This window comes from Tyto alba, unplaced genomic scaffold (genome assembly GCF_018691265.1).
Source record: "Tyto alba isolate M040663 unplaced genomic scaffold, T.alba_DEE_v4.0 Super-Scaffold_9, whole genome shotgun sequence".
In the NCBI taxonomy this organism is placed as follows: domain Eukaryota; kingdom Metazoa; phylum Chordata; class Aves; order Strigiformes; family Tytonidae; genus Tyto; species Tyto alba.
Window position 1 is genome coordinate 334,887 of NW_024881330.1, and position 24,676 is coordinate 359,562.

A 24,676-nucleotide genomic window follows, 5' to 3' on the forward strand; every position below is an offset into this window, starting at 1 on the left:
CCCTGATCCCGTCTTCCATCTTCTAGTAACCTGTGGCTGAGAGACCTCCTGAGACAGAGATGTGGTTTTGCTTTTAGTAACTCTTGGTGGGCTTCTTTCTCATTAAATTGTCCCATCACTTTTTGAGTCCATGAAGATCTCCAGGCTACACAGCAGGTTATGGCAAGGAGTTCCACAGCTAACCTGCACTTGTTTCCAGCCATCAGCTGTACAAGCTGTGGCAAAAAAATCCATTTTTGTCCTGGCTTTGAGGAGGTAGAGATATCGGGAGCAGAGCTGAGCCCGGGAAGAAGGGAGGGGTGGGGGGAAGGTGTTCTCAAGATGTGGCAATGCTTCTCACTGTCCTACTCTGTTAAGGGTTGTTAGTGTCTGTAATAAATCTATGTTCTTTTTTTTTCTTCCCCTAATGAGTCTGCCTTTTGACGATGACCATAATGGGTGATCTGCCCCTCCTGGTCCTATCGCGAATCCTTAGCCTGGCTCATTCGTCCCTTCTCATTGCCAAGAGAGAAGGGATGTATGAGCGGCTGCGTGGTGCTCAATTGACCTCTGAGCTCAAACCACAACAATTTTCCAGGACATTACTGGGTTAATCAAGGCAAATAGCCTAAGGTAATGAATTTAAGGAAAGTAAGTTTTCTTCCATTAAGCAGTAGTAGAATTATTCAGCCCTGAACTCTACCACAGAATGGCTCTGGGGCTGCCTCCTCTCCAGGAGCGTGACACATGGACTGAGTCAGCTCAGGGCACAGGATGGCGAAAAGGGCTGAGAAATGCGCAGAGGCCCCAGCTAGAGGGAAGGGATGCTCCGCTGCTGGCTCCCCTCGAATGGATGAGTAGACTAGAAATATGGCACAACAACGTACACGACGGGGTCTTGGATCTTCTGTGGATCCCCCAGCACAACTCTCTATAGAGGCTCCCTGGAGAGCTGGAGAATTAGAGGGAGGTAAGCACAGCACATGAGTTAATTGAGTGTACACATCAGTGAGAGACCAAACCAATCTAAGCTGATGGTGTGTATAGTCCAGACACTCCCAGAAAAACTGGTCAGGTTGAGGCATTAAGAGCAAATGCAGATAAGGCATCCCGCTCTACAAATACCCTGAAATGTGCTAGGAAATATATGTTCTTCGTGCATAAAAACTTGGACTAGAAGGAGAATAAAAACTCCATTCTCACTGCAACTCATAAATGACAAAAGACATACTTCCATTTATATCGGGATGAAGAAACACAGGGCAACGTAATTTGACAAAATGACCTGAGATAACCAAAGGTTGATTACTGTGTTCCTGAAAGACTACAGAAGACAAAGTCTTAATATGCTATACCAGAGCCCAGGGGAGTCACATAAAGGCTATACCTGATGTGGGTAGGCTAATGACAAGGAAAGAGAAGAATAAGGAAATTGTCTGAATGGAAATAGAATTTTAAAAAATAGGATTTAGAAAAAAAAAAAAAGGAAAACACCAACAACAAAAAAAATATTCAGTAAAGTGAAGTTATTCACCAATGCAATAAAAAAATATGAAAGAGGCCTTACAATTGCTTACAACAGATATTAAGGAAAAAAAGACCAGTCTCCGGGTCGGGCACGCAGCGGCGCAGGAGCTGCAGGTAGGTGAGGTTCTCGTGCGTGTTGGGGTCGAAGAAGCCCTTGGTGTCGTCGGTGGGGTCGGAGAGGACCTGGTTCATGTCGTGGTCGAAGTAGCCGCGCCGGTAGGCCACCTCCACGGGCAGGCGGTGGCTGTGCACGGGGTCGATGATGCCGCCGGTGGCGATCTGGGCCTCGAGCAGGCGGACGCCGTGCTCCCTGACGATGAGCCCCTTCTTCATGGCCTGGAAGAGGGAGATCTGGTCGCCGGTGTAAGGGTCGGTGTAGCCCGTCACGGCCCTCTCGGCCGACAGCAGCTTCTCGTGCAGCTCGCTGCCCACCAGCCCGGAGGAGACGGCCTCGTCCACGGAGAGCTTCTGGTTGCTGAGCGGGTCGACGAGGAAGCCGGTGGCAGCCTGCGCCTCCAGCAGCACCAGAGCCGTGCCCTGCCTCAGGATGCCCTTGCGCACGGCCTGGTAGATGCTCATCTTCTCCACCTTGGCGGGGTCGGCCCTGGAGGGCACCAGCACGCCGGCGATGCAGCCCGTGCCGGCCAGGTAGCGCTTGACGGAGGCCATTTCCGTCACCTCCTCCACCGTCTTGGAGCCCTGGACGAGGTCGGCCAGCGTGTCCTTGTCGATGATGCCCGAGTCCACCAGGTCCGAGGCGGTCACCTGCCTCCTCAGGCCCGTGAATTTCACGCTGCTGCTCCGCTCCGCCGCCTCCGCGATGAGGATGCTGAGGAGCCTTGCCAGCTCGTCCAGCGCCAAGCTCCCGGCCCGCACCTGCCCCAGCAGCTCCTGCCTCTTGGCCTCGGAGACGTACTTGGAGAAGAGGAGCTCCCACAGGGAGACCTTCCTGCCCTCGAAGCCGCCCGCCGACACCTCGATGGTGTGGGTCTCCAGGGACCGCTCCCGCTCCCGCTCCCGCTCCCGCTCCCGCTCCCGCTGCAGCTCCCGCTCGTGCCGGGAGCCCGCGGCCTCGCCGTCCTCGGCCGGCGGCGGGGCCTCCCGCTGCGTCGGCTTGTCGGCCGGGGCAGCGCCGTGGCCCTGTCCCTCCGCGGCGGTGATGATGGCGGTGAGGAGGGCGATCATCTCCGAGATGGTGACCGTCCCCGCCTTGTAGTTCCGGAGGAGGTCCTGGCGCCGGTGGTCGGGCACGTAGCGGGAGAAGAGGAGCTCCCAGAGGGTGACGCTCTGGCCCTGGAAGAGCCCCACGCTGAGGGTGGTGCGGGCGGCCTGCAGGGCTTTCCGGGCGTCCTCGGTGAGCTGGTAGAGCACGGAGCCCTTGTCCATCAGCTGGAGCATGAGCAGCCCCGTGTCCGGGTCGGGCACGCAGCGGCGCAGGAGCTGCAGGTAGGTGAGGTTCTCGTGCGTGTTGGGGTCGAAGAAGCCCTTGGTGTCGTCGGTGGGGTCGGAGAGGACCTGGTTCATGTCGTGGTCGAAGTAGCCGCGCCGGTAGGCCACCTCCACGGGCAGGCGGTGGCTGTGCACGGGGTCGATGATGCCGCCGGTGGCGATCTGGGCCTCGAGCAGGCGGACGCCGTGCTCCCTGACGATGAGCCCCTTCTTCATGGCCTGGAAGAGGGAGATCTGGTCGCCGGTGTAAGGGTCGGTGTAGCCCGTCACGGCCCTCTCGGCCGACAGCAGCTTCTCGTGCAGCTCGCTGCCCACCAGCCCGGAGGAGACGGCCTCGTCCACGGAGAGCTTCTGGTTGCTGAGCGGGTCGACGAGGAAGCCGGTGGCAGCCTGCGCCTCCAGCAGCACCAGAGCCGTGCCCTGCCTCAGGATGCCCTTGCGCACGGCCTGGTAGATGCTCATCTTCTCCACCTTGGCGGGGTCGGCCCTGGAGGGCACCAGCACGCCGGCGATGCAGCCCGTGCCGGCCAGGTAGCGCTTGACGGAGGCCATTTCCGTCACCTCCTCCACCGTCTTGGAGCCCTGGACGAGGTCGGCCAGCGTGTCCTTGTCGATGATGCCCGAGTCCACCAGGTCCGAGGCGGTCACCTGCCTCCTCAGGCCCGTGAATTTCACGCTGCTGCTCCGCTCCGCCGCCTCCGCGATGAGGATGCTGAGGAGCCTTGCCAGCTCGTCCAGCGCCAAGCTCCCGGCCCGCACCTGCCCCAGCAGCTCCTGCCTCTTGGCCTCGGAGACGTACTTGGAGAAGAGGAGCTCCCACAGGGAGACCTTCCTGCCCTCGAAGCCGCCCGCCGACACCTCGATGGTGTGGGTCTCCAGGGACCGCTCCCGCTCCCGCTCCCGCTCCCGCTCCCGCTGCAGCTCCCGCTCGTGCCGGGAGCCCGCGGCCTCGCCGTCCTCGGCCGGCGGCGGGGCCTCCCGCTGCGTCGGCTTGTCGGCCGGGGCAGCGCCGTGGCCCTGTCCCTCCGCGGCGGTGATGATGGCGGTGAGGAGGGCGATCATCTCCGAGATGGTGACCGTCCCCGCCTTGTAGTTCCGGAGGAGGTCCTGGCGCCGGTGGTCGGGCACGTAGCGGGAGAAGAGGAGCTCCCAGAGGGTGACGCTCTGGCCCTGGAAGAGCCCCACGCTGAGGGTGGTGCGGGCGGCCTGCAGGGCTTTCCGGGCGTCCTCGGTGAGCTGGTAGAGCACGGAGCCCTTGTCCATCAGCTGGAGCATGAGCAGCCCCGTGTCCGGGTCGGGCACGCAGCGGCGCAGGAGCTGCAGGTAGGTGAGGTTCTCGTGCGTGTTGGGGTCGAAGAAGCCCTTGGTGTCGTCGGTGGGGTCGGAGAGGACCTGGTTCATGTCGTGGTCGAAGTAGCCGCGCCGGTAGGCCACCTCCACGGGCAGGCGGTGGCTGTGCACGGGGTCGATGATGCCGCCGGTGGCGATCTGGGCCTCGAGCAGGCGGACGCCGTGCTCCCTGACGATGAGCCCCTTCTTCATGGCCTGGAAGAGGGAGATCTGGTCGCCGGTGTAAGGGTCGGTGTAGCCCGTCACGGCCCTCTCGGCCGACAGCAGCTTCTCGTGCAGCTCGCTGCCCACCAGCCCGGAGGAGACGGCCTCGTCCACGGAGAGCTTCTGGTTGCTGAGCGGGTCGACGAGGAAGCCGGTGGCAGCCTGCGCCTCCAGCAGCACCAGAGCCGTGCCCTGCCTCAGGATGCCCTTGCGCACGGCCTGGTAGATGCTCATCTTCTCCACCTTGGCGGGGTCGGCCCTGGAGGGCACCAGCACGCCGGCGATGCAGCCCGTGCCGGCCAGGTAGCGCTTGACGGAGGCCATTTCCGTCACCTCCTCCACCGTCTTGGAGCCCTGGACGAGGTCGGCCAGCGTGTCCTTGTCGATGATGCCCGAGTCCACCAGGTCCGAGGCGGTCACCTGCCTCCTCAGGCCCGTGAATTTCACGCTGCTGCTCCGCTCCGCCGCCTCCGCGATGAGGATGCTGAGGAGCCTTGCCAGCTCGTCCAGCGCCAAGCTCCCGGCCCGCACCTGCCCCAGCAGCTCCTGCCTCTTGGCCTCGGAGACGTACTTGGAGAAGAGGAGCTCCCACAGGGAGACCTTCCTGCCCTCGAAGCCGCCCGCCGACACCTCGATGGTGTGGGTCTCCAGGGACCGCTCCCGCTCCCGCTCCCGCTCCCGCTGCAGCTCCCGCTCGTGCCGGGAGCCCGCGGCCTCGCCGTCCTCGGCCGGCGGCGGGGCCTCCCGCTGCGTCGGCTTGTCGGCCGGGGCAGCGCCGTGGCCCTGTCCCTCCGCGGCGGTGATGATGGCGGTGAGGAGGGCGATCATCTCCGAGATGGTGACCGTCCCCGCCTTGTAGTTCCGGAGGAGGTCCTGGCGCCGGTGGTCGGGCACGTAGCGGGAGAAGAGGAGCTCCCAGAGGGTGACGCTCTGGCCCTGGAAGAGCCCCACGCTGAGGGTGGTGCGGGCGGCCTGCAGGGCTTTCCGGGCGTCCTCGGTGAGCTGGTAGAGCACGGAGCCCTTGTCCATCAGCTGGAGCATGAGCAGCCCCGTGTCCGGGTCGGGCACGCAGCGGCGCAGGAGCTGCAGGTAGGTGAGGTTCTCGTGCGTGTTGGGGTCGAAGAAGCCCTTGGTGTCGTCGGTGGGGTCGGAGAGGACCTGGTTCATGTCGTGGTCGAAGTAGCCGCGCCGGTAGGCCACCTCCACGGGCAGGCGGTGGCTGTGCACGGGGTCGATGATGCCGCCGGTGGCGATCTGGGCCTCGAGCAGGCGGACGCCGTGCTCCCTGACGATGAGCCCCTTCTTCATGGCCTGGAAGAGGGAGATCTGGTCGCCGGTGTAAGGGTCGGTGTAGCCCGTCACGGCCCTCTCGGCCGACAGCAGCTTCTCGTGCAGCTCGCTGCCCACCAGCCCGGAGGAGACGGCCTCGTCCACGGAGAGCTTCTGGTTGCTGAGCGGGTCGACGAGGAAGCCGGTGGCAGCCTGCGCCTCCAGCAGCACCAGAGCCGTGCCCTGCCTCAGGATGCCCTTGCGCACGGCCTGGTAGATGCTCATCTTCTCCACCTTGGCGGGGTCGGCCCTGGAGGGCACCAGCACGCCGGCGATGCAGCCCGTGCCGGCCAGGTAGCGCTTGACGGAGGCCATTTCCGTCACCTCCTCCACCGTCTTGGAGCCCTGGACGAGGTCGGCCAGCGTGTCCTTGTCGATGATGCCCGAGTCCACCAGGTCCGAGGCGGTCACCTGCCTCCTCAGGCCCGTGAATTTCACGCTGCTGCTCCGCTCCGCCGCCTCCGCGATGAGGATGCTGAGGAGCCTTGCCAGCTCGTCCAGCGCCAAGCTCCCGGCCCGCACCTGCCCCAGCAGCTCCTGCCTCTTGGCCTCGGAGACGTACTTGGAGAAGAGGAGCTCCCACAGGGAGACCTTCCTGCCCTCGAAGCCGCCCGCCGACACCTCGATGGTGTGGGTCTCCAGGGACCGCTCCCGCTCCCGCTCCCGCTCCCGCTGCAGCTCCCGCTCGTGCCGGGAGCCCGCGGCCTCGCCGTCCTCGGCCGGCGGCGGGGCCTCCCGCTGCGTCGGCTTGTCGGCCGGGGCAGCGCCGTGGCCCTGTCCCTCCGCGGCGGTGATGATGGCGGTGAGGAGGGCGATCATCTCCGAGATGGTGACCGTCCCCGCCTTGTAGTTCCGGAGGAGGTCCTGGCGCCGGTGGTCGGGCACGTAGCGGGAGAAGAGGAGCTCCCAGAGGGTGACGCTCTGGCCCTGGAAGAGCCCCACGCTGAGGGTGGTGCGGGCGGCCTGCAGGGCTTTCCGGGCGTCCTCGGTGAGCTGGTAGAGCACGGAGCCCTTGTCCATCAGCTGGAGCATGAGCAGCCCCGTGTCCGGGTCGGGCACGCAGCGGCGCAGGAGCTGCAGGTAGGTGAGGTTCTCGTGCGTGTTGGGGTCGAAGAAGCCCTTGGTGTCGTCGGTGGGGTCGGAGAGGACCTGGTTCATGTCGTGGTCGAAGTAGCCGCGCCGGTAGGCCACCTCCACGGGCAGGCGGTGGCTGTGCACGGGGTCGATGATGCCGCCGGTGGCGATCTGGGCCTCGAGCAGGCGGACGCCGTGCTCCCTGACGATGAGCCCCTTCTTCATGGCCTGGAAGAGGGAGATCTGGTCGCCGGTGTAAGGGTCGGTGTAGCCCGTCACGGCCCTCTCGGCCGACAGCAGCTTCTCATGCAGCTCGCTGCCCACCAGCCCGGAGGAGACGGCCTCGTCCACGGAGAGCTTCTGGTTGCTGAGCGGGTCGACGAGGAAGCCGGTGGCAGCCTGCGCCTCCAGCAGCACCAGAGCCGTGCCCTGCCTCAGGATGCCCTTGCGCACGGCCTGGTAGATGCTCATCTTCTCCACCTTGGCGGGGTCGGCCCTGGAGGGCACCAGCACGCCGGCGATGCAGCCCGTGCCGGCCAGGTAGCGCTTGACGGAGGCCATTTCCGTCACCTCCTCCACCGTCTTGGAGCCCTGGACGAGGTCGGCCAGCGTGTCCTTGTCGATGATGCCCGAGTCCACCAGGTCCGAGGCGGTCACCTGCCTCCTCAGGCCCGTGAATTTCACGCTGCTGCTCCGCTCCGCCGCCTCCGCGATGAGGATGCTGAGGAGCCTTGCCAGCTCGTCCGGCGCCAAGCTCCCGGCCCGCACCTGCCCCAGCAGCTCCTGCCTCTTGGCCTCGGAGACGTACTTGGAGAAGAGGAGCTCCCACAGGGAGACCTTCCTGCCCTCGAAGCCGCCCGCCGACACCTCGATGGTGTGGGTCTCCAGGGACCGCTCCCGCTCCCGCTCCCGCTCCCGCTCCCGCTCCCGCTGCAGCTCCCGCTCGTGCCGGGAGCCCGCGGCCTCGCCGTCCTCGGCCGGCGGCGGGGCCTCCCGCTGCATCGGCTTGTCGGCCGGGGCAGCGCCGTGGCCCTGTCCCTCCGCGGCGGTGATGATGGCGGTGAGGAGGGCGATCATCTCCGAGATGGTGACCGTCCCCGCCTTGTAGTTCCGGAGGAGGTCCTGGCGCCGGTGGTCGGGCACGTAGCGGGAGAAGAGGAGCTCCCAGAGGGTGACGCTCTGGCCCTGGAAGAGCCCCACGCTGAGGGTGGTGCGGGCGGCCTGCAGGGCTTTCCGGGCGTCCTCGGTGAGCTGGTAGAGCACGGAGCCCTTGTCCATCAGCTGGAGCATGAGCAGCCCCGTGTCCGGGTCGGGCACGCAGCGGCGCAGGAGCTGCAGGTAGGTGAGGTTCTCGTGCGTGTTGGGGTCGAAGAAGCCCTTGGTGTCGTCGGTGGGGTCGGAGAGGACCTGGTTCATGTCGTGGTCGAAGTAGCCGCGCCGGTAGGCCACCTCCACGGGCAGGCGGTGGCTGTGCACGGGGTCGATGATGCCGCCGGTGGCGATCTGGGCCTCGAGCAGGCGGACGCCGTGCTCCCTGACGATGAGCCCCTTCTTCATGGCCTGGAAGAGGGAGATCTGGTCGCCGGTGTAAGGGTCGGTGTAGCCCGTCACGGCCCTCTCGGCCGACAGCAGCTTCTCGTGCAGCTCGCTGCCCACCAGCCCGGAGGAGACGGCCTCGTCCACGGAGAGCTTCTGGTTGCTGAGCGGGTCGACGAGGAAGCCGGTGGCAGCCTGCGCCTCCAGCAGCACCAGAGCCGTGCCCTGCCTCAGGATGCCCTTGCGCACGGCCTGGTAGATGCTCATCTTCTCCACCTTGGCGGGGTCGGCCCTGGAGGGCACCAGCACGCCGGCGATGCAGCCCGTGCCGGCCAGGTAGCGCTTGACGGAGGCCATTTCCGTCACCTCCTCCACCGTCTTGGAGCCCTGGACGAGGTCGGCCAGCGTGTCCTTGTCGATGATGCCCGAGTCCACCAGGTCCGAGGCGGTCACCTGCCTCCTCAGGCCCGTGAATTTCACGCTGCTGCTCCGCTCCGCCGCCTCCGCGATGAGGATGCTGAGGAGCCTTGCCAGCTCGTCCAGCGCCAAGCTCCCGGCCCGCACCTGCCCCAGCAGCTCCTGCCTCTTGGCCTCGGAGACGTACTTGGAGAAGAGGAGCTCCCACAGGGAGACCTTCCTGCCCTCGAAGCCGCCCGCCGACACCTCGATGGTGTGGGTCTCCAGGGACCGCTCCCGCTCCCGCTCCCGCTCCCGCTCCCGCTGCAGCTCCCGCTCGTGCCGGGAGCCCGCGGCCTCGCCGTCCTCGGCCGGCGGCGGGGCCTCCCGCTGCGTCGGCTTGTCGGCCGGGGCAGCGCCGTGGCCCTGTCCCTCCGCGGCGGTGATGATGGCGGTGAGGAGGGCGATCATCTCCGAGATGGTGACCGTCCCCGCCTTGTAGTTCCGGAGGAGGTCCTGGCGCCGGTGGTCGGGCACGTAGCGGGAGAAGAGGAGCTCCCAGAGGGTGACGCTCTGGCCCTGGAAGAGCCCCACGCTGAGGGTGGTGCGGGCGGCCTGCAGGGCTTTCCGGGCGTCCTCGGTGAGCTGGTAGAGCACGGAGCCCTTGTCCATCAGCTGGAGCATGAGCAGCCCCGTGTCCGGGTCGGGCACGCAGCGGCGCAGGAGCTGCAGGTAGGTGAGGTTCTCGTGCGTGTTGGGGTCGAAGAAGCCCTTGGTGTCGTCGGTGGGGTCGGAGAGGACCTGGTTCATGTCGTGGTCGAAGTAGCCGCGCCGGTAGGCCACCTCCACGGGCAGGCGGTGGCTGTGCACGGGGTCGATGATGCCGCCGGTGGCGATCTGGGCCTCGAGCAGGCGGACGCCGTGCTCCCTGACGATGAGCCCCTTCTTCATGGCCTGGAAGAGGGAGATCTGGTCGCCGGTGTAAGGGTCGGTGTAGCCCGTCACGGCCCTCTCGGCCGACAGCAGCTTCTCGTGCAGCTCGCTGCCCACCAGCCCGGAGGAGACGGCCTCGTCCACGGAGAGCTTCTGGTTGCTGAGCGGGTCGACGAGGAAGCCGGTGGCAGCCTGCGCCTCCAGCAGCACCAGAGCCGTGCCCTGCCTCAGGATGCCCTTGCGCACGGCCTGGTAGATGCTCATCTTCTCCACCTTGGCGGGGTCGGCCCTGGAGGGCACCAGCACGCCGGCGATGCAGCCCGTGCCGGCCAGGTAGCGCTTGACGGAGGCCATTTCCGTCACCTCCTCCACCGTCTTGGAGCCCTGGACGAGGTCGGCCAGCGTGTCCTTGTCGATGATGCCCGAGTCCACCAGGTCCGAGGCGGTCACCTGCCTCCTCAGGCCCGTGAATTTCACGCTGCTGCTCCGCTCCGCCGCCTCCGCGATGAGGATGCTGAGGAGCCTTGCCAGCTCGTCCAGCGCCAAGCTCCCGGCCCGCACCTGCCCCAGCAGCTCCTGCCTCTTGGCCTCGGAGACGTACTTGGAGAAGAGGAGCTCCCACAGGGAGACCTTCCTGCCCTCGAAGCCGCCCGCCGACACCTCGATGGTGTGGGTCTCCAGGGACCGCTCCCGCTCCCGCTCCCGCTCCCGCTCCCGCTCCCGCTGCAGCTCCCGCTCGTGCCGGGAGCCCGCGGCCTCGCCGTCCTCGGCCGGCGGCGGGGCCTCCCGCTGCGTCGGCTTGTCGGCCGGGGCAGCGCCGTGGCCCTGTCCCTCCGCGGCGGTGATGATGGCGGTGAGGAGGGCGATCATCTCCGAGATGGTGACCATCCCCGCCTTGTAGTTCCGGAGGAGGTCCTGGCGCCGGTGGTCGGGCACGTAGCGGGAGAAGAGGAGCTCCCAGAGGGTGACGCTCTGGCCCTGGAAGAGCCCCACGCTGAGGGTGGTGCGGGCGGCCTGCAGGGCTTTCCGGGCGTCCTCGGTGAGCTGGTAGAGCACGGAGCCCTTGTCCATCAGCTGGAGCATGAGCAGCCCCGTGTCCGGGTCGGGCACGCAGCGGCGCAGGAGCTGCAGGTAGGTGAGGTTCTCGTGCGTGTTGGGGTCGAAGAAGCCCTTGGTGTCGTCGGTGGGGTCGGAGAGGACCTGGTTCATGTCGTGGTCGAAGTAGCCGCGCCGGTAGGCCACCTCCACGGGCAGGCGGTGGCTGTGCACGGGGTCGATGATGCCGCCGGTGGCGATCTGGGCCTCGAGCAGGCGGACGCCGTGCTCCCTGACGATGAGCCCCTTCTTCATGGCCTGGAAGAGGGAGATCTGGTCGCCGGTGTAAGGGTCGGTGTAGCCCGTCACGGCCCTCTCGGCCGACAGCAGCTTCTCGTGCAGCTCGCTGCCCACCAGCCCGGAGGAGACGGCCTCGTCCACGGAGAGCTTCTGGTTGCTGAGCGGGTCGACGAGGAAGCCGGTGGCAGCCTGCGCCTCCAGCAGCACCAGAGCCGTGCCCTGCCTCAGGATGCCCTTGCGCACGGCCTGGTAGATGCTCATCTTCTCCACCTTGGCGGGGTCGGCCCTGGAGGGCACCAGCACGCCGGCGATGCAGCCCGTGCCGGCCAGGTAGCGCTTGACGGAGGCCATTTCCGTCACCTCCTCCACCGTCTTGGAGCCCTGGACGAGGTCGGCCAGCGTGTCCTTGTCGATGATGCCCGAGTCCACCAGGTCCGAGGCGGTCACCTGCCTCCTCAGGCCCGTGAATTTCACGCTGCTGCTCCGCTCCGCCGCCTCCGCGATGAGGATGCTGAGGAGCCTTGCCAGCTCGTCCAGCGCCAAGCTCCCGGCCCGCACCTGCCCCAGCAGCTCCTGCCTCTTGGCCTCGGAGACGTACTTGGAGAAGAGGAGCTCCCACAGGGAGACCTTCCTGCCCTCGAAGCCGCCCGCCGACACCTCGATGGTGTGGGTCTCCAGGGACCGCTCCCGCTCCCGCTCCCGCTCCCGCTGCAGCTCCCGCTCGTGCCGGGAGCCCGCGGCCTCGCCGTCCTCGGCCGGCGGCGGGGCCTCCCGCTGTGTCGGCTTGTCGGCCGGGGCAGCGCCGTGGCCCTGTCCCTCCGCGGCGGTGATGATGGCGGTGAGGAGGGCGATCATCTCCGAGATGGTGACCGTCCCCGCCTTGTAGTTCCGGAGGAGGTCCTGGCGCCGGTGGTCGGGCACGTAGCGGGAGAAGAGGAGCTCCCAGAGGGTGACGCTCTGGCCCTGGAAGAGCCCCACGCTGAGGGTGGTGCGGGCGGCCTGCAGGGCTTTCCGGGCGTCCTCGGTGAGCTGGTAGAGCACGGAGCCCTTGTCCATCAGCTGGAGCATGAGCAGCCCCGTGTCCGGGTCGGGCACGCAGCGGCGCAGGAGCTGCAGGTAGGTGAGGTTCTCGTGCGTGTTGGGGTCGAAGAAGCCCTTGGTGTCGTCGGTGGGGTCGGAGAGGACCTGGTTCATGTCGTGGTCGAAGTAGCCGCGCCGGTAGGCCACCTCCACGGGCAGGCGGTGGCTGTGCACGGGGTCGATGATGCCGCCGGTGGCGATCTGGGCCTCGAGCAGGCGGACGCCGTGCTCCCTGACGATGAGCCCCTTCTTCATGGCCTGGAAGAGGGAGATCTGGTCGCCGGTGTAAGGGTCGGTGTAGCCCGTCACGGCCCTCTCGGCCGACAGCAGCTTCTCGTGCAGCTCGCTGCCCACCAGCCCGGAGGAGACGGCCTCGTCCACGGAGAGCTTCTGGTTGCTGAGCGGGTCGACGAGGAAGCCGGTGGCAGCCTGCGCCTCCAGCAGCACCAGAGCCGTGCCCTGCCTCAGGATGCCCTTGCGCACGGCCTGGTAGATGCTCATCTTCTCCACCTTGGCGGGGTCGGCCCTGGAGGGCACCAGCACGCCGGCGATGCAGCCCGTGCCGGCCAGGTAGCGCTTGACGGAGGCCATTTCCGTCACCTCCTCCACCGTCTTGGAGCCCTGGACGAGGTCGGCCAGCGTGTCCTTGTCGATGATGCCCGAGTCCACCAGGTCCGAGGCGGTCACCTGCCTCCTCAGGCCCGTGAATTTCACGCTGCTGCTCCGCTCCGCCGCCTCCGCGATGAGGATGCTGAGGAGCCTTGCCAGCTCGTCCAGCGCCAAGCTCCCGGCCCGCACCTGCCCCAGCAGCTCCTGCCTCTTGGCCTCGGAGACGTACTTGGAGAAGAGGAGCTCCCACAGGGAGACCTTCCTGCCCTCGAAGCCGCCCGCCGACACCTCGATGGTGTGGGTCTCCAGGGACCGCTCCCGCTCCCGCTCCCGCTCCCGCTCCCGCTGCAGCTCCCGCTCGTGCCGGGAGCCCGCGGCCTCGCCGTCCTCGGCCGGCGGCGGGGCCTCCCGCTGCGTCGGCTTGTCGGCCGGGGCAGCGCCGTGGCCCTGTCCCTCCGCGGCGGTGATGATGGCGGTGAGGAGGGCGATCATCTCCGAGATGGTGACCGTCCCCGCCTTGTAGTTCCGGAGGAGGTCCTGGCGCCGGTGGTCGGGCACGTAGCGGGAGAAGAGGAGCTCCCAGAGGGTGACGCTCTGGCCCTGGAAGAGCCCCACGCTGAGGGTGGTGCGGGCGGCCTGCAGGGCTTTCCGGGCGTCCTCGGTGAGCTGGTAGAGCACGGAGCCCTTGTCCATCAGCTGGAGCATGAGCAGCCCCGTGTCCGGGTCGGGCACGCAGCGGCGCAGGAGCTGCAGGTAGGTGAGGTTCTCGTGCGTGTTGGGGTCGAAGAAGCCCTTGGTGTCGTCGGTGGGGTCGGAGAGGACCTGGTTCATGTCGTGGTCGAAGTAGCCGCGCCGGTAGGCCACCTCCACGGGCAGGCGGTGGCTGTGCACGGGGTCGATGATGCCGCCGGTGGCGATCTGGGCCTCGAGCAGGCGGACGCCGTGCTCCCTGACGATGAGCCCCTTCTTCATGGCCTGGAAGAGGGACATCTTTTGTCCTGTGTAGGGATGGGTGTAGCCTGTCACAGCTCTCTCTGCACAAGCAAGTTTTTTTTGTAGCTCGCTGCCCACCAGCCCGGAGGAGACGGCCTCGTCCACGGAGAGCTTCTTGTTGTTAATTGGGTCAATGATGAAGCCGGTGGCAGCCTGCGCCTCCAGCAGCACCAGAGCCGTGCCCTGCCTCAGGATGCCCTTCCACATGGCCTGGTAGATGCTCATCTTCTCCACCTTGGCGGGGTCGGCCCTGGAGGGCACCAGCACGCCGGCAATGCATCCCGTACCCTCAAGGTATCTTCTCACACTATCCATCTTTGCTATTTCTTGTGGTGTCTCTTTTCCTTCCTGGATTTTTTCTATAGTTTCTTCTGTAATTATCTGTGCACTGAGAAGTTCTGATGCCGTTATTTGTTGTCTGATTCCTTGGAACCAGACATCACTTCTGTCCTCTTCTTTTTCTTTTATGATATTTAATATTGTATCAATGATCCCTTGCAGAATGTGATGGGATTCCTCTTTATATTTTTTCACCAGTTCTTTTCTTTTCTCTTCTGTGATGTACTCGGAACAGAGAAGGTCCCACAGTGATAATACATGTCCTTTGTACTTTCCAACAGGCACTTGTACCTTCCTAGATAATAGTGCATTTTTTGTTTGCTGATCAATGTAGAAATAGTCATCTTCTTTTTCCATGACCTGTAGTAGGTACAATCCAGTATCGCTGTCTTTGTAACACCTCTGTAGTAGCTGACTGTAACTGATTTTCTCATGAGTGTTTGGATCTATAAAACCTTTGCTACCATGGTCTGGATCAGAAAGCAGGATAAACATATCATCGTTCAAGTAGCCGCGCCGGTAGGCCACCTCCTCGGGCAGGCGGTGGCTGTGCACGGGGTCAATAATGCCACCAGTGGCAAGCTGGGCCTCGAGCAGGTGGATGCTCTGCTCCTTCAATGTTATCTTCTGCCGTATGGCTTGGAAGAGGGATATTTTACTTCCTGTATGAGGATCTGTGTATCCCGTCACAGCTTTTTCTGCCGACAGGAGCTTCTCATGCAAGTTGCTCCCCACCAGCCCGGAAGAGATGGCCTCATCCACGGAGAGCTTCTTATTTTTCAGTGGGTCAATGAGAAAACCAGTGGCAGCCTGTGCCTCCAGCAAGCCCAGTGCACACTGCTCTGTGAGGAGGCCCTTCTTCAGGGCCTGGTAGATGCTCATCTTCTCTTTTCTTGATGGGATTAGAACCCCGGCAATGCATCCAGTGCCATCCAAGTACCTTTTGATGGTGTCCCTCTTTGTGAGGCTGTCAAGCGTGAGACTTCCATCTTGCAGCTGATCTAGAGTTTTCTTGTCAATTATTTCAGAATTCAACAATTCTGATATTGACACATCTCCCCGGAGTCCTTTGACCTTGAGGGCTTCTGCTCTTTGCTCTGTATCCTCAATTATTTTGAAGATGAGGGCTATAAGGTCTTCCAGTGTTAGGGTTTTGGATTTGTATTGCATGACCAGTTCTTTCCTTTTCTGCTCAGAGATGTAGTGAGAGCAGAGAATTTCCCAGATGGAAACTGTTTGGTCCTTAAACTTTCCAACTGTCACTTCAAGGGGCTTTGAGCGCAAGACCTGTTTTGTAAACTCATCAATGTAGAAGTACTTTCCTCCTTCCTGTACAACCTGTAGCATGTGCAGCCCAGTCTCTGAATCTTGGACACATCTCTCCAGGAGCTGCAGGTAGGTGAGGTTCTCGTGCGTGTTGGGGTCGAAGAAGCCCTTGGTGTCGTCGGTGGGGTCGGAGAGGACCTGGTTCATCTCCTCGTCGAAGTAGCCGCGCCGGTAGGCCACCTCCACGGGCAGGCGGTGGCTGTGCACGGGGTCGATGATGCCGCCGGTGGCGATCTGGGCCTCGAGCAGGCGGATGCCGTGGCTCTTCACGATCAGACCTTGGTTCATAGCTTCAAACAGGGACATTGGGGCTTTTGTGTAGGGGTCGGTGTAGCCCGTCACGGCTCTTTCTGCACAAAGTAGCTTTTCAAATATCTCCCCTCCAATTAGACCTGCAGTTAATGCTTCCTCCACTGAAAATTTCTTGTTTTTCTCTGGGTCAATGATGTAGCCGGTGGCAGCCTGAGCCTCCAGCAGCACCAGTGCTGTCCCTGGCCTCAGGATGCCCTTCCTCATGGCCTGGTAGATGTTCATCTTCTTATTGCTTGGCTGTATAAGGACCCCTGCTATGAAATTGCTGCCCTCCAGGTACCTGCGGACAGAGTCCATTTCAGTGACTTCTTTGACTGTTTTCTTCCCCTGGTTGAGCTCATCGAGGGTTTTTTTGTCTATCAGTTGAGACTGGAAGAGGTCGCTGGCAGATACTCTTTTCCGCAGGCCCTTGAATGCAAACTTCTTGCCTTGTGTCTCAGTCTCTTTGATGATTGTGATGACAGTTGTTGTGATTTCATGTAGCACTTCAGTATTCTCATCTTTGTACTTTTGCACTATCTCTCTTCTCTTGCTATCCGAGAGGTATTCAGAGTTGAGAAGGTCCCAGACTGACACTGTCTGTCCTTTGAACCTCCCTATGTTGACACAAACAGTCACAGATTTCAACGCCTCCATGGTTTGTTCATCCACACAGAACATTGCATTTTCTGACAGAGGAAAGAGCCAGAGACCTGACTCAGCCTCACGAATGCACCTGTCCTTCAGCTGCTGGTAGGTCACGTTCTCCTTTGTGTTTGGATCAAAAAAGATTTGGGTGCTGTCATTCAGCTGAGAGAGGGTTTGGTTCAGGTCCTCATCGTAGAAGCCATATCTGCATGCAGCCTGGAGTGGCAGGTGGTGGTGATGAATGGGATCAATGACCCCTCCTGTGGCCAGCTGGGCCTCTAGCAAGGGAACAGCATCTTCCAGGGAAATCAGCTCCTTTCTGAGCGCGTGGCATAGCGAGATGGAGCTCCCTGTGTAGGGGTCTGTGTAGCCAGTCACTGCCCTCTCAGCTAGAAGGAGTTTCTCCGTGAGCTCTTCGCCAACAACAGCTGCTTTCACGGCATCCCTCACGCTGAGTCTCTGGTTTGTTACTGGGTCGGTTATGTATCCTGTGGCTGCCTGAGCTTCTAGCAGCCTCAGAGCAGCCCCAGGGAGGAGGAGGTTGTTTTTCATGGCATCGTAAAAGCTCATCTTCTTTCTGGATGCCTCTATGAATACCCCAGCAATGCTGCCTGTGCCCTGCAAGTACCTCTTCACACTCTCCATTGCAGCCACTTCCTTGGGAGTTCTCATGCCCTGAGCCAGTTCTTCAAACGTCTTCTCGGTAATGATGCCAGCATCCAGCAGCCAGACCGCAGGGACACTGCCCCGCAAGCCTTCCAAGGTGATCTGGGTGCAGGCTTTCATTTCCATCTCACCAACTAGTCTGAGCACAAGAGCAACCAGCTGCTGCAGTGACATTTCTTCAGACCGGAACCTCTCCGTAAAGTCACTCCTCTGCTCTTCAGTGAAATACCCAGAGTGGGTTAGCTCCCAGAGGGAGATCCCTTTTTCCTTCACCACAGTTTCCTTGAAAATCCGTTGTATTTGTTCATCGGTGTAGGCAGGAGCAGCTGTCTGTGGCAGAGGCAGCAAGTGGAGGCCGGAGATCTCATCCTTCTGGCAGCGGTTGATGAGCTCAGCATAGGTCACAGTCTCTTTGCTGTCTGGGATGCAGAAGGCTCTGTTGCTGTCACTGGGCTTAGAAAGGGCCTTGCTTGTGTCCTCATCCAAGCACCCTCGCTTCTGGGCAGATTCTATGGGGATATAGTGGCCGCACGCTGGGTCAATGATGCCTCCAGTAGCCATCTGCACCTCCATCAGCTGCATGGCCTGTTTGCCTGCGATCAGGCCTTTCTTCATTGCCTGGAAGAGTGGTATCTTCTTGCCTGTGAAAGGATCTTTGTAGCCCGTCACAGCCCCTTCTGCACGCTGCAGCTTCTCGTGGACTTCTGGCCCAATGACTCCCTCCTTGATGGCATCGTCCACACAGAGCTTCTGGTTGTTCACTGGGTCAATGATGAAGCCAGTGGCAGCCTGAGCCTCTAGCAGTGGGAGGGCTACTCCCGGCACCATGATGTTTTGCTTCATGGCCTCATAAATGCTTATCCTCTGGTTTGATGGCTGGAGTACAATCCCCCCAATGCTGCCAGAGCCATAGAGGTACCTTCTGACAGAGTCCATGTGCAGGACTGCCTCTGGTGTGACGGCCCCCTCCAACACCTCCTCAAACAGGGCCTTGTCAATGACACCCGTTTCCATCAGGTGGTATGCGCTGACGCTGCCTCTCATGGCTGGGAACTTGATGGGGGCCCATTTTTTCATTTCCTCCCCTAACATGACTCGAATTTGCTCCAGGGTGAGCTTCCTCAGCTGGTAGTGGTTGAGTATCTCTCGGCGCCTCCCCTCACTGAAGTACTCAGAGTTCAGCAGGTCCCACACAGACACCTTCTCCCCCCGTAACCTCCCAAACCGGACCGGCATCCAGGAGCTCCTGAACACCCGTCTGGTGGCATCATCGATGAACTGGCGCTTCCTGCTGTTCAGAGGAAGGAGGCAGAGCCCAGTGGATGGCTCTGTGATGCACTTCTCCTTCAGCTGCAGGTAGGTGAGGTTCTCGTGGGTGTTGGGGTCGAAGAAGCCCTTGGTGTCGTCGGTGGGATCAGAAAGGATTAAGTTCATCTTCTTGTCGAAGTAGCCGCGCCGGTAGGCCACCTCCACGGGCAGGCGGTGGCTGTGCACGGGGTCGATGATGCCGCCGGTGGCGACCTGGGCCTCGAGCAGGCGGATAGCGTGCTCCTTCACGATGAGCTCCTTCTTCATGGCCTGGAAGAGGGAGATCTTGTTCCCCGAGTAAGGATCTCTGTAGCCGGTGACTGATTTCTCTGCAGCCAGGAGCTTGTTGTAAACATCCGGGCCAATGACGTTCGCTCTCAAAGCCTCATCCACAGAATACCTTTTGTTGGCAGCTGGGTCGATGATAAATCCAGTGGCAGCCTGTGCCTCCAGGAGGATCAGTGATGTTCCTGGCCTCAGAAGTCCTTTCCGCTTTGCCTGGTAGATGCTGATCTTTTCCTGGGAGTCGGGAAGCAGCAGCCCACCAATGCTACCTGTCCCTTGAAGGTACTTCTTGACAGTGTCCATGCTGACAACTTCTCTGGCTGACGTTTCTCCCTCCTTCAGTTTCTTAAACAAATCTTTGTTGATAATTTCAGAGCTCAGGAGCTGGTCAGCTGTCACCCGGTCCCTCAGTCCTTCAAAAGTGACGTTAGCAGTGGAAGCCACTTCCTCAATGGTAGCACGGACTGCCTGACCCAGTTCTTGCATAGAGAGCATTCCGGCAAGGTACTGCTGACTGAGAGCAGCTCTCTGCTCACTCTGGATGTAGTCTGAGAAGAGGAGCTTCCAGAGAGACACTGGCTTTCCCTTGAATTTTCCCAAAGCAATGGGTACCTCTGTGTTTTCCAGAGCTGTTTGGGTCCTATGGTCAAAGAAGAGGTGGGTCCCCTCGGAACCTCCTCTGCTGTCTCCACCAAGTGGCAGCAGCAGGAGCCCCGTGTTGGGATCAGTGACGCAGAGCTTGAGCAGGTCTGCGTAGGTCACCTTCTCCTTGGAGCTGGGGTTGAAGAACCCTTTCATGTCATCAGTAGGACTGGAGAGGAGCTGTCTTGTGGCCTCGTCCAGGTACCCCCACTTGCAGGCTGTCTCTGCGGGGACACGGAGGTGCCTGCCTGGAGCGATTATACCCCCTGTGGCCATCTGAGCCTCCAGAAGGCAAATGCCATGATCCTTGGGGATGAAGCCCTTCCTGATGGCCTGGAACAGAGAGAGCATTTCTCCAGTGTAGGGGTCCCTGTACCCAGTGATGGTCCTCTCAGCTGAAGACAGTTTCTCATGAAGCTCCGGGCCGACGAGGCCGACCCTGACAGCCTCATCCACTGAGTAGCTTTTGTTCTTTAGGGGGTCTGTCAGGCTGCAGGTGGAGGCCTGTACTTGCAGGAGCAACAGAGCAGCACCGGGCACGAGGAGATGCTCTCTCAGTGCCTGGTAAAGGCTTCTCCGCTCACTGGAAGGCAGGACAACACCAGCCACGCTTCTTGTCCCATGCAGGAACTGCTGAACGGAGTCGTTCTCTGCTACCTCCTGGGCAGAAACTCTTCCCTCCTCAAGACCTCTGAACACGTCAGGGCTGATGATGCCAGAGTCCAGCAGATCCCTGCTGCTCACTCTCCCTCCCAGCCCTGGGAACGTGATTTGCAGGGGCAAGAGGAGGCAGCCTGAGGCCGGATCGACAGCACACCTCTTCATAAGCTCCATATAAGTGACCTTCTCCATAGTACTGGGGTTGAGGAACCCTTTGCTGTCCTCATTGCTGGCGTCGGAGAGGAGCTGGCTCATCTCTTCGTCTAAATATCCCCTCTCACAGGCAACATCTGCTGGGAGCCGGCAGCCAGTGGCTGGGTCAATGATGCCTCCAGTTGCCATCTGGGCCTCCAGCAGCCGGGTACCTTGCTCCCTCCCGATCAGGTCCTTCTGGATCGCCTGGTAGAGGGGGATTTTCTCTTCTGTGTAGGGGTCCACAAATCCAGTAGCGGCTTTCTCTGCAGTCAGCAGCCTCTCCTTCAGCTCCAGCCCCACCAGCCCCAGCTGCAAAGCTTCTGCCACAGAGAGATGCCTGTTCTTCACCGGGTCCGTGATGAAGCCCGTGGCTGCCTGGGCCTCGAGAAGACAGAGCGCTGAATCCAAACTCAGGAGGTGCTCTCTGGTGGCATCATAAAAGCTCATTATCTTCTTTGCAGCCCCTACATACACTCCAGCAATGCTGCCAGCTGCCTCCGAGGGCTCGCTAGAAGCACGCATCACCGTCACATCCCTGTCAGCTGCTTTTTTCTGTTTGCAAGGCAACACGTCCTGGCACAAGTGGTTTGTTCCTGGGATGTCATCCTGGTGAGAGATGGGGGCAGCATGGCCATTCACTGCTGGCTTGCTCTCCATCCTCCCACTGAACTCCTTTCACAGCTGTCAAGACTCTCTGGACAGAGGGGAGAGAATGGGAAAACTCACCGAGAAGTCAACTTTTCTATGGTTTGCATGCTAAATACAGGGGAAATGAGAAAAAGAAACGCCTCACAGGCAGGAGGAAGGAATAGCCAGAGGCTGGGCATGCTCAGGGCAGCTCCGCTTCCTGAGCTAGACTTGCTGGGTGTACTCGGACAGCTCAGCGTGAGAGAGAGCCTGGAGCAGAAGCACTGGTGGGACCTGTGGAGAAGCCCTGGTGGGACATGTGGAGCACTGAGCTGAGGCAGGCCTGGCCCCTGGGAGGAGTAAAGCCCCGCCATGAGCTGTCACATGCATTTGGCCACGGGTTTGTGCAGGGCTCGTCTCTGCACAAAAGCCTTGCGCAGTGTTTCAAAGGCCTGGAAGGCAGCAGGGCTTGGGGCAAAGCACCGGCCAAAAGCAACAAACCCCAAGGAGCCCCAGCACCTGCTTGGGCGGCTGCTGGCACCAGCACAGGGACGAGCAAATCCCCAGTCAGCACGGACAGGCTGCTCCCCTCTGCCAGGGGCAGACTCCCCGCAGCAGCACCGGTCAGCAGCGGTGCTGGGGCTGGAGCTACTGGGCACCCAGAAGCAGCCCTGGGGGCTCTTTGCCCGGTGCCCACTGCTGCACTGAGATGGGGTGTCTGCCCTCCCTGCACTGCTCAGAAAGCTTGGGAAGGGGGCCAACAGAAGGAGAAGTGGGTGGGTGCAGCAAGCCATGGACCTGCATTCCTGTACCCAGGTTTGAAAAGCTCCTGGACTCTCTGGGATCCGCCGCAGTACAGCCACTACACAGTCAAATTATGGTGCTGGAGGGAGGACGAGGCCGTTGCGTGCGGGGCCGTGCACACAGGAGGGTGACTGCGGGCTGTGCAGGCACCTGGGAGCTGTCACCAGCCACCGCCTCCGGGCTATGGCTGCGGCACACGCCGCTGCAGAGGAGCCTCCTCGCTGCCCACGGCCTCGCACCACGCATCCGAGCCCAGCACCCTCCAGTCCGGGCTGGCAGAGGGAGGCTGCGGCGCTGGGGCAGGTCTGAGGAGAGAGGGGTCTGGCTTTGCTACGTCGGGGCAGCAGGGATGGCTCCTTATTCCCTCATGAGTCCCATCCCCTAACGCAGAGCCCCTGGTGCGGTGGGGTGTGCCAGGGCCCCGGCACTGAGCACGAAGCGCTGCAGCCAGCCGAGGAGACCCGCTGGCCTGAGCTGCTGCAGCCGAGCCAGCCGGGTCGCGGTGCTGCCCGCCGACGTGGCTGGACCCGGCTGCAAGGACACGGCCAGCGCCGGGCTACCCCGTGGTGCACACTGCTGCATGGGGAGGGGTGCTGGCACAGCAGCCGCGGGGCGAGCCGCTGCCACACCGACCCTCCTGCAGTGGTCGCGCTGAGTGGGGACTCGCAGACCCACATCCTTCCCTGTGCCACCAGCGTAAACACACTGGGGAGAGCAGAGCAGTGTGCTGGTGCCGGCAGGCTGGCTCTGTGCACCCAGCTCCGTCCCTGGGTGCCCACCCCAGCTCATCCCGCACCCCCCGGGCCAGGCCAGCACCTTTTCCTCACACGGGCTCCTCCGTCCCAGCTGTGCTCCAGGCTCGCGGCCCGTCCCGAGGGAAAGGTCCCAACAGGCGCCAGCTCCGTCCGCCCCATGATGTCAGTGCGAGCGCGGCCACGCCGGCTCGGATCTGCCCAGGCAATGCTGTTTGTGTTTGCAGGTTCAGGATTGCACCCGGCTTTGGTGCCAAGAGGTGGGGACGGCGGGCGGGACGGCCACGGGGTGCTGCGCCCGCTGAGCCACACCAGGGTAAAGGGAGGAGGAGAGCAGAGTCGGGACTCTGGGGGGGTCTCTGCCTGCTGTGGGGGGTCGAGGGGCCCATCTCGCTGGCTGAGAGCCGGGGGGGTCTCTCTATCCTGGGCTGTGGGCAGTGGGCTGAGAGCAAGGGGATCCCCTGCCTTGCCGGGCTGTCGCTCTGTCCCGCCGGCTCATGCTGGGTGCACGCACCCGCACAGGATGGTGCTGGGCAGCCCCACGCCTGGTGCCACGCACACACCTGGGCTGGCAGCACCTCAGCACCGGCTCTGGCTCTGCCCACCCGGGGCCGTGCCACCTGGCCGGGCTGGGAAAGCTGCTCCTTTCCCAGCAGAAAGAGGCTGGGTTTGGTGGCGCGGGCTGTGCCGCGTTTGAGGGGAGCTGGGCTCCTGTTGTGGGCACAGGGTGGGCAGCGCCGGTGCGGCTGCGGCATCCGGAGACCCCCAGGGAGATCCCTGCATGTCCCGTCCCCAGCCGGCCACCGGCACTGGAGCACAGAGGGGAATTTGGGCACTGCCACCCGCAACACTGCAGCAGTTTGAAAGCTCAATTCCTATCGGGGCTGGGGGGCCAGCGGCAGGACCCTCCTGGGGCTGAGGTGCCCGAGGAGACAGCGGGCGTGTGGGCAGAGGAAGGAATCTTCTCCCTTTAATCGGAAGGCGTCAGCCCCGTGGAAACTTTCAGTAACCGACTCTTGCCTACAAAGCCCGGGAGATTCCTGGCGGAGGTTCAGGCGTTCAGCCCTCCCCGGGGCCCCGGTCTCTCCCCGATGCGGGCAGCTCTCCCTGGCAGCGTCAGGAAACGTGCTGGCGTGGGCCGTGGCGCCGGATGGTGCCGCGCACGTGCGCCCACGACCCCCCGCGCACCCACCTTTGCACCCACGCCGTGCCCGCGCACACCTCCCTGCCCGCATGAGTCACCATGGGAGGCTCTTCTTCCTACACCCAGCGCACGGGAGAACGTTGTGCGGCTACGGCCGCCCCCGCGTCCCACGGGACGACCCCCCCGCGCCTCTGCACCCGCAGGGTGCACCAACAGGCCGGCGCCAGCTGAGGAGGGAGAGGCTGCTGGGGGGGCCACAGGGAGGGACTGGGAGAAGGGACAGGTTTTACTGGTAGAGCCGAGCACAGGCATGGTTTCAGGGAGAGGAGGTGTCTGCTGGGGAAGGGGCAGCAGAGCCGTGGGAGGGGGCTGGGGGTGGGAGCCTGGTGGGGCTGGGGGAAGACCGTGGGGTGGTCTCTGGTGGGACAGGCTGAGGCTGGGGGTGTTTCAGGGAGAGGGAGAGCTGTAGGGATGTTGGCAGTGGCGGTGATGGGAGGGTGATAAGGACAGGGAGGGTAGCTGGGGCACTTTGGGGGTCCCTGCTCTGCGCGGGGCGGGGGGACAGCCTGGCACGCCTTCCCGGGCAGTGCTCCTGCCCGGCTGCCACGGTGCGGGGGGACGCAGGGCCTGGGTCCCCCCGATCGCTGGTGGCTGCCAGGCTCCTGCCCGGTGAGGTGGGGTGGGGTGGCCCCTGCCCACGGGGGACAATCCCACAGCACCCTGTGCCCACCTCGCTGGGTACCGTGGCACGGTGCTGCCAGCGCCACAGCGCATCCTTCCTCGCCTGCGCCCGTCGGAGCCCCGAGGCAGCCCGGGCTTTTCCCCGGGAGCCGTCCCGCCAGGGCACCCACCGCCTCCTGTCCCACTCCCGGGAGGGCCGTGCTGGGCTCCGGGACCACCATCCTCCCGCTGTGCTCGCCGGCGGTGCCCCCCGCACCGCACGGTGTGGCCGTTGCCCCACGCCGCTATCCTACCCCGGCGCCTGGCTGCCGCCCAGCCGCACCGGCGGGCGCGGGCGATGCCACGTTCCTCGCATACCCGCGACCTGCACAAGCCTCTCCGGCCGCTGCAGCCCCCCGGCACAGCCCCCCGAGCCCCTCCGCCGGAGCTCTCCGACCTACCTGCCCGCGGTGGTCGCAGGACAGGCTCTCCTGGCAGGTGCCCACGGTCCCGCTGCTTCCTGCCTGGGACCAGA

The 24,676-nt window shown here is 62.9% G+C and overlaps 1 protein-coding gene across 1 annotated transcript; it reads right to left on the reverse strand.

Moving 5' to 3' along the window:
* Positions 1-1,504: 1,504 nt before the first annotated feature.
* On the reverse strand, positions 1,505-24,648 carry EPPK1 (epiplakin 1). Its single transcript, XM_042785927.1, has 2 exons — positions 24,603-24,648; positions 1,505-20,848 (listed from the first exon to the last, which is right to left on the reverse strand). Exon 2 carries the CDS (start codon positions 20,809-20,811, stop codon positions 1,543-1,545), a length of 19,269 nt encoding a protein of 6,422 aa, XP_042641861.1. The 5' UTR covers positions 20,812-20,848; positions 24,603-24,648; the 3' UTR covers positions 1,505-1,542.
* Positions 24,649-24,676: the final 28 nt, after the last annotated feature.

Bases quoted from the DNA above. Each gene is read 5' to 3' on its own strand.
- EPPK1 (XM_042785927.1), bottom strand. From the start codon at position 20,811: ATGGAGAGCAAGCCAGCAGTGAATGGCCATGCTGCCCCCATCTCTCAC.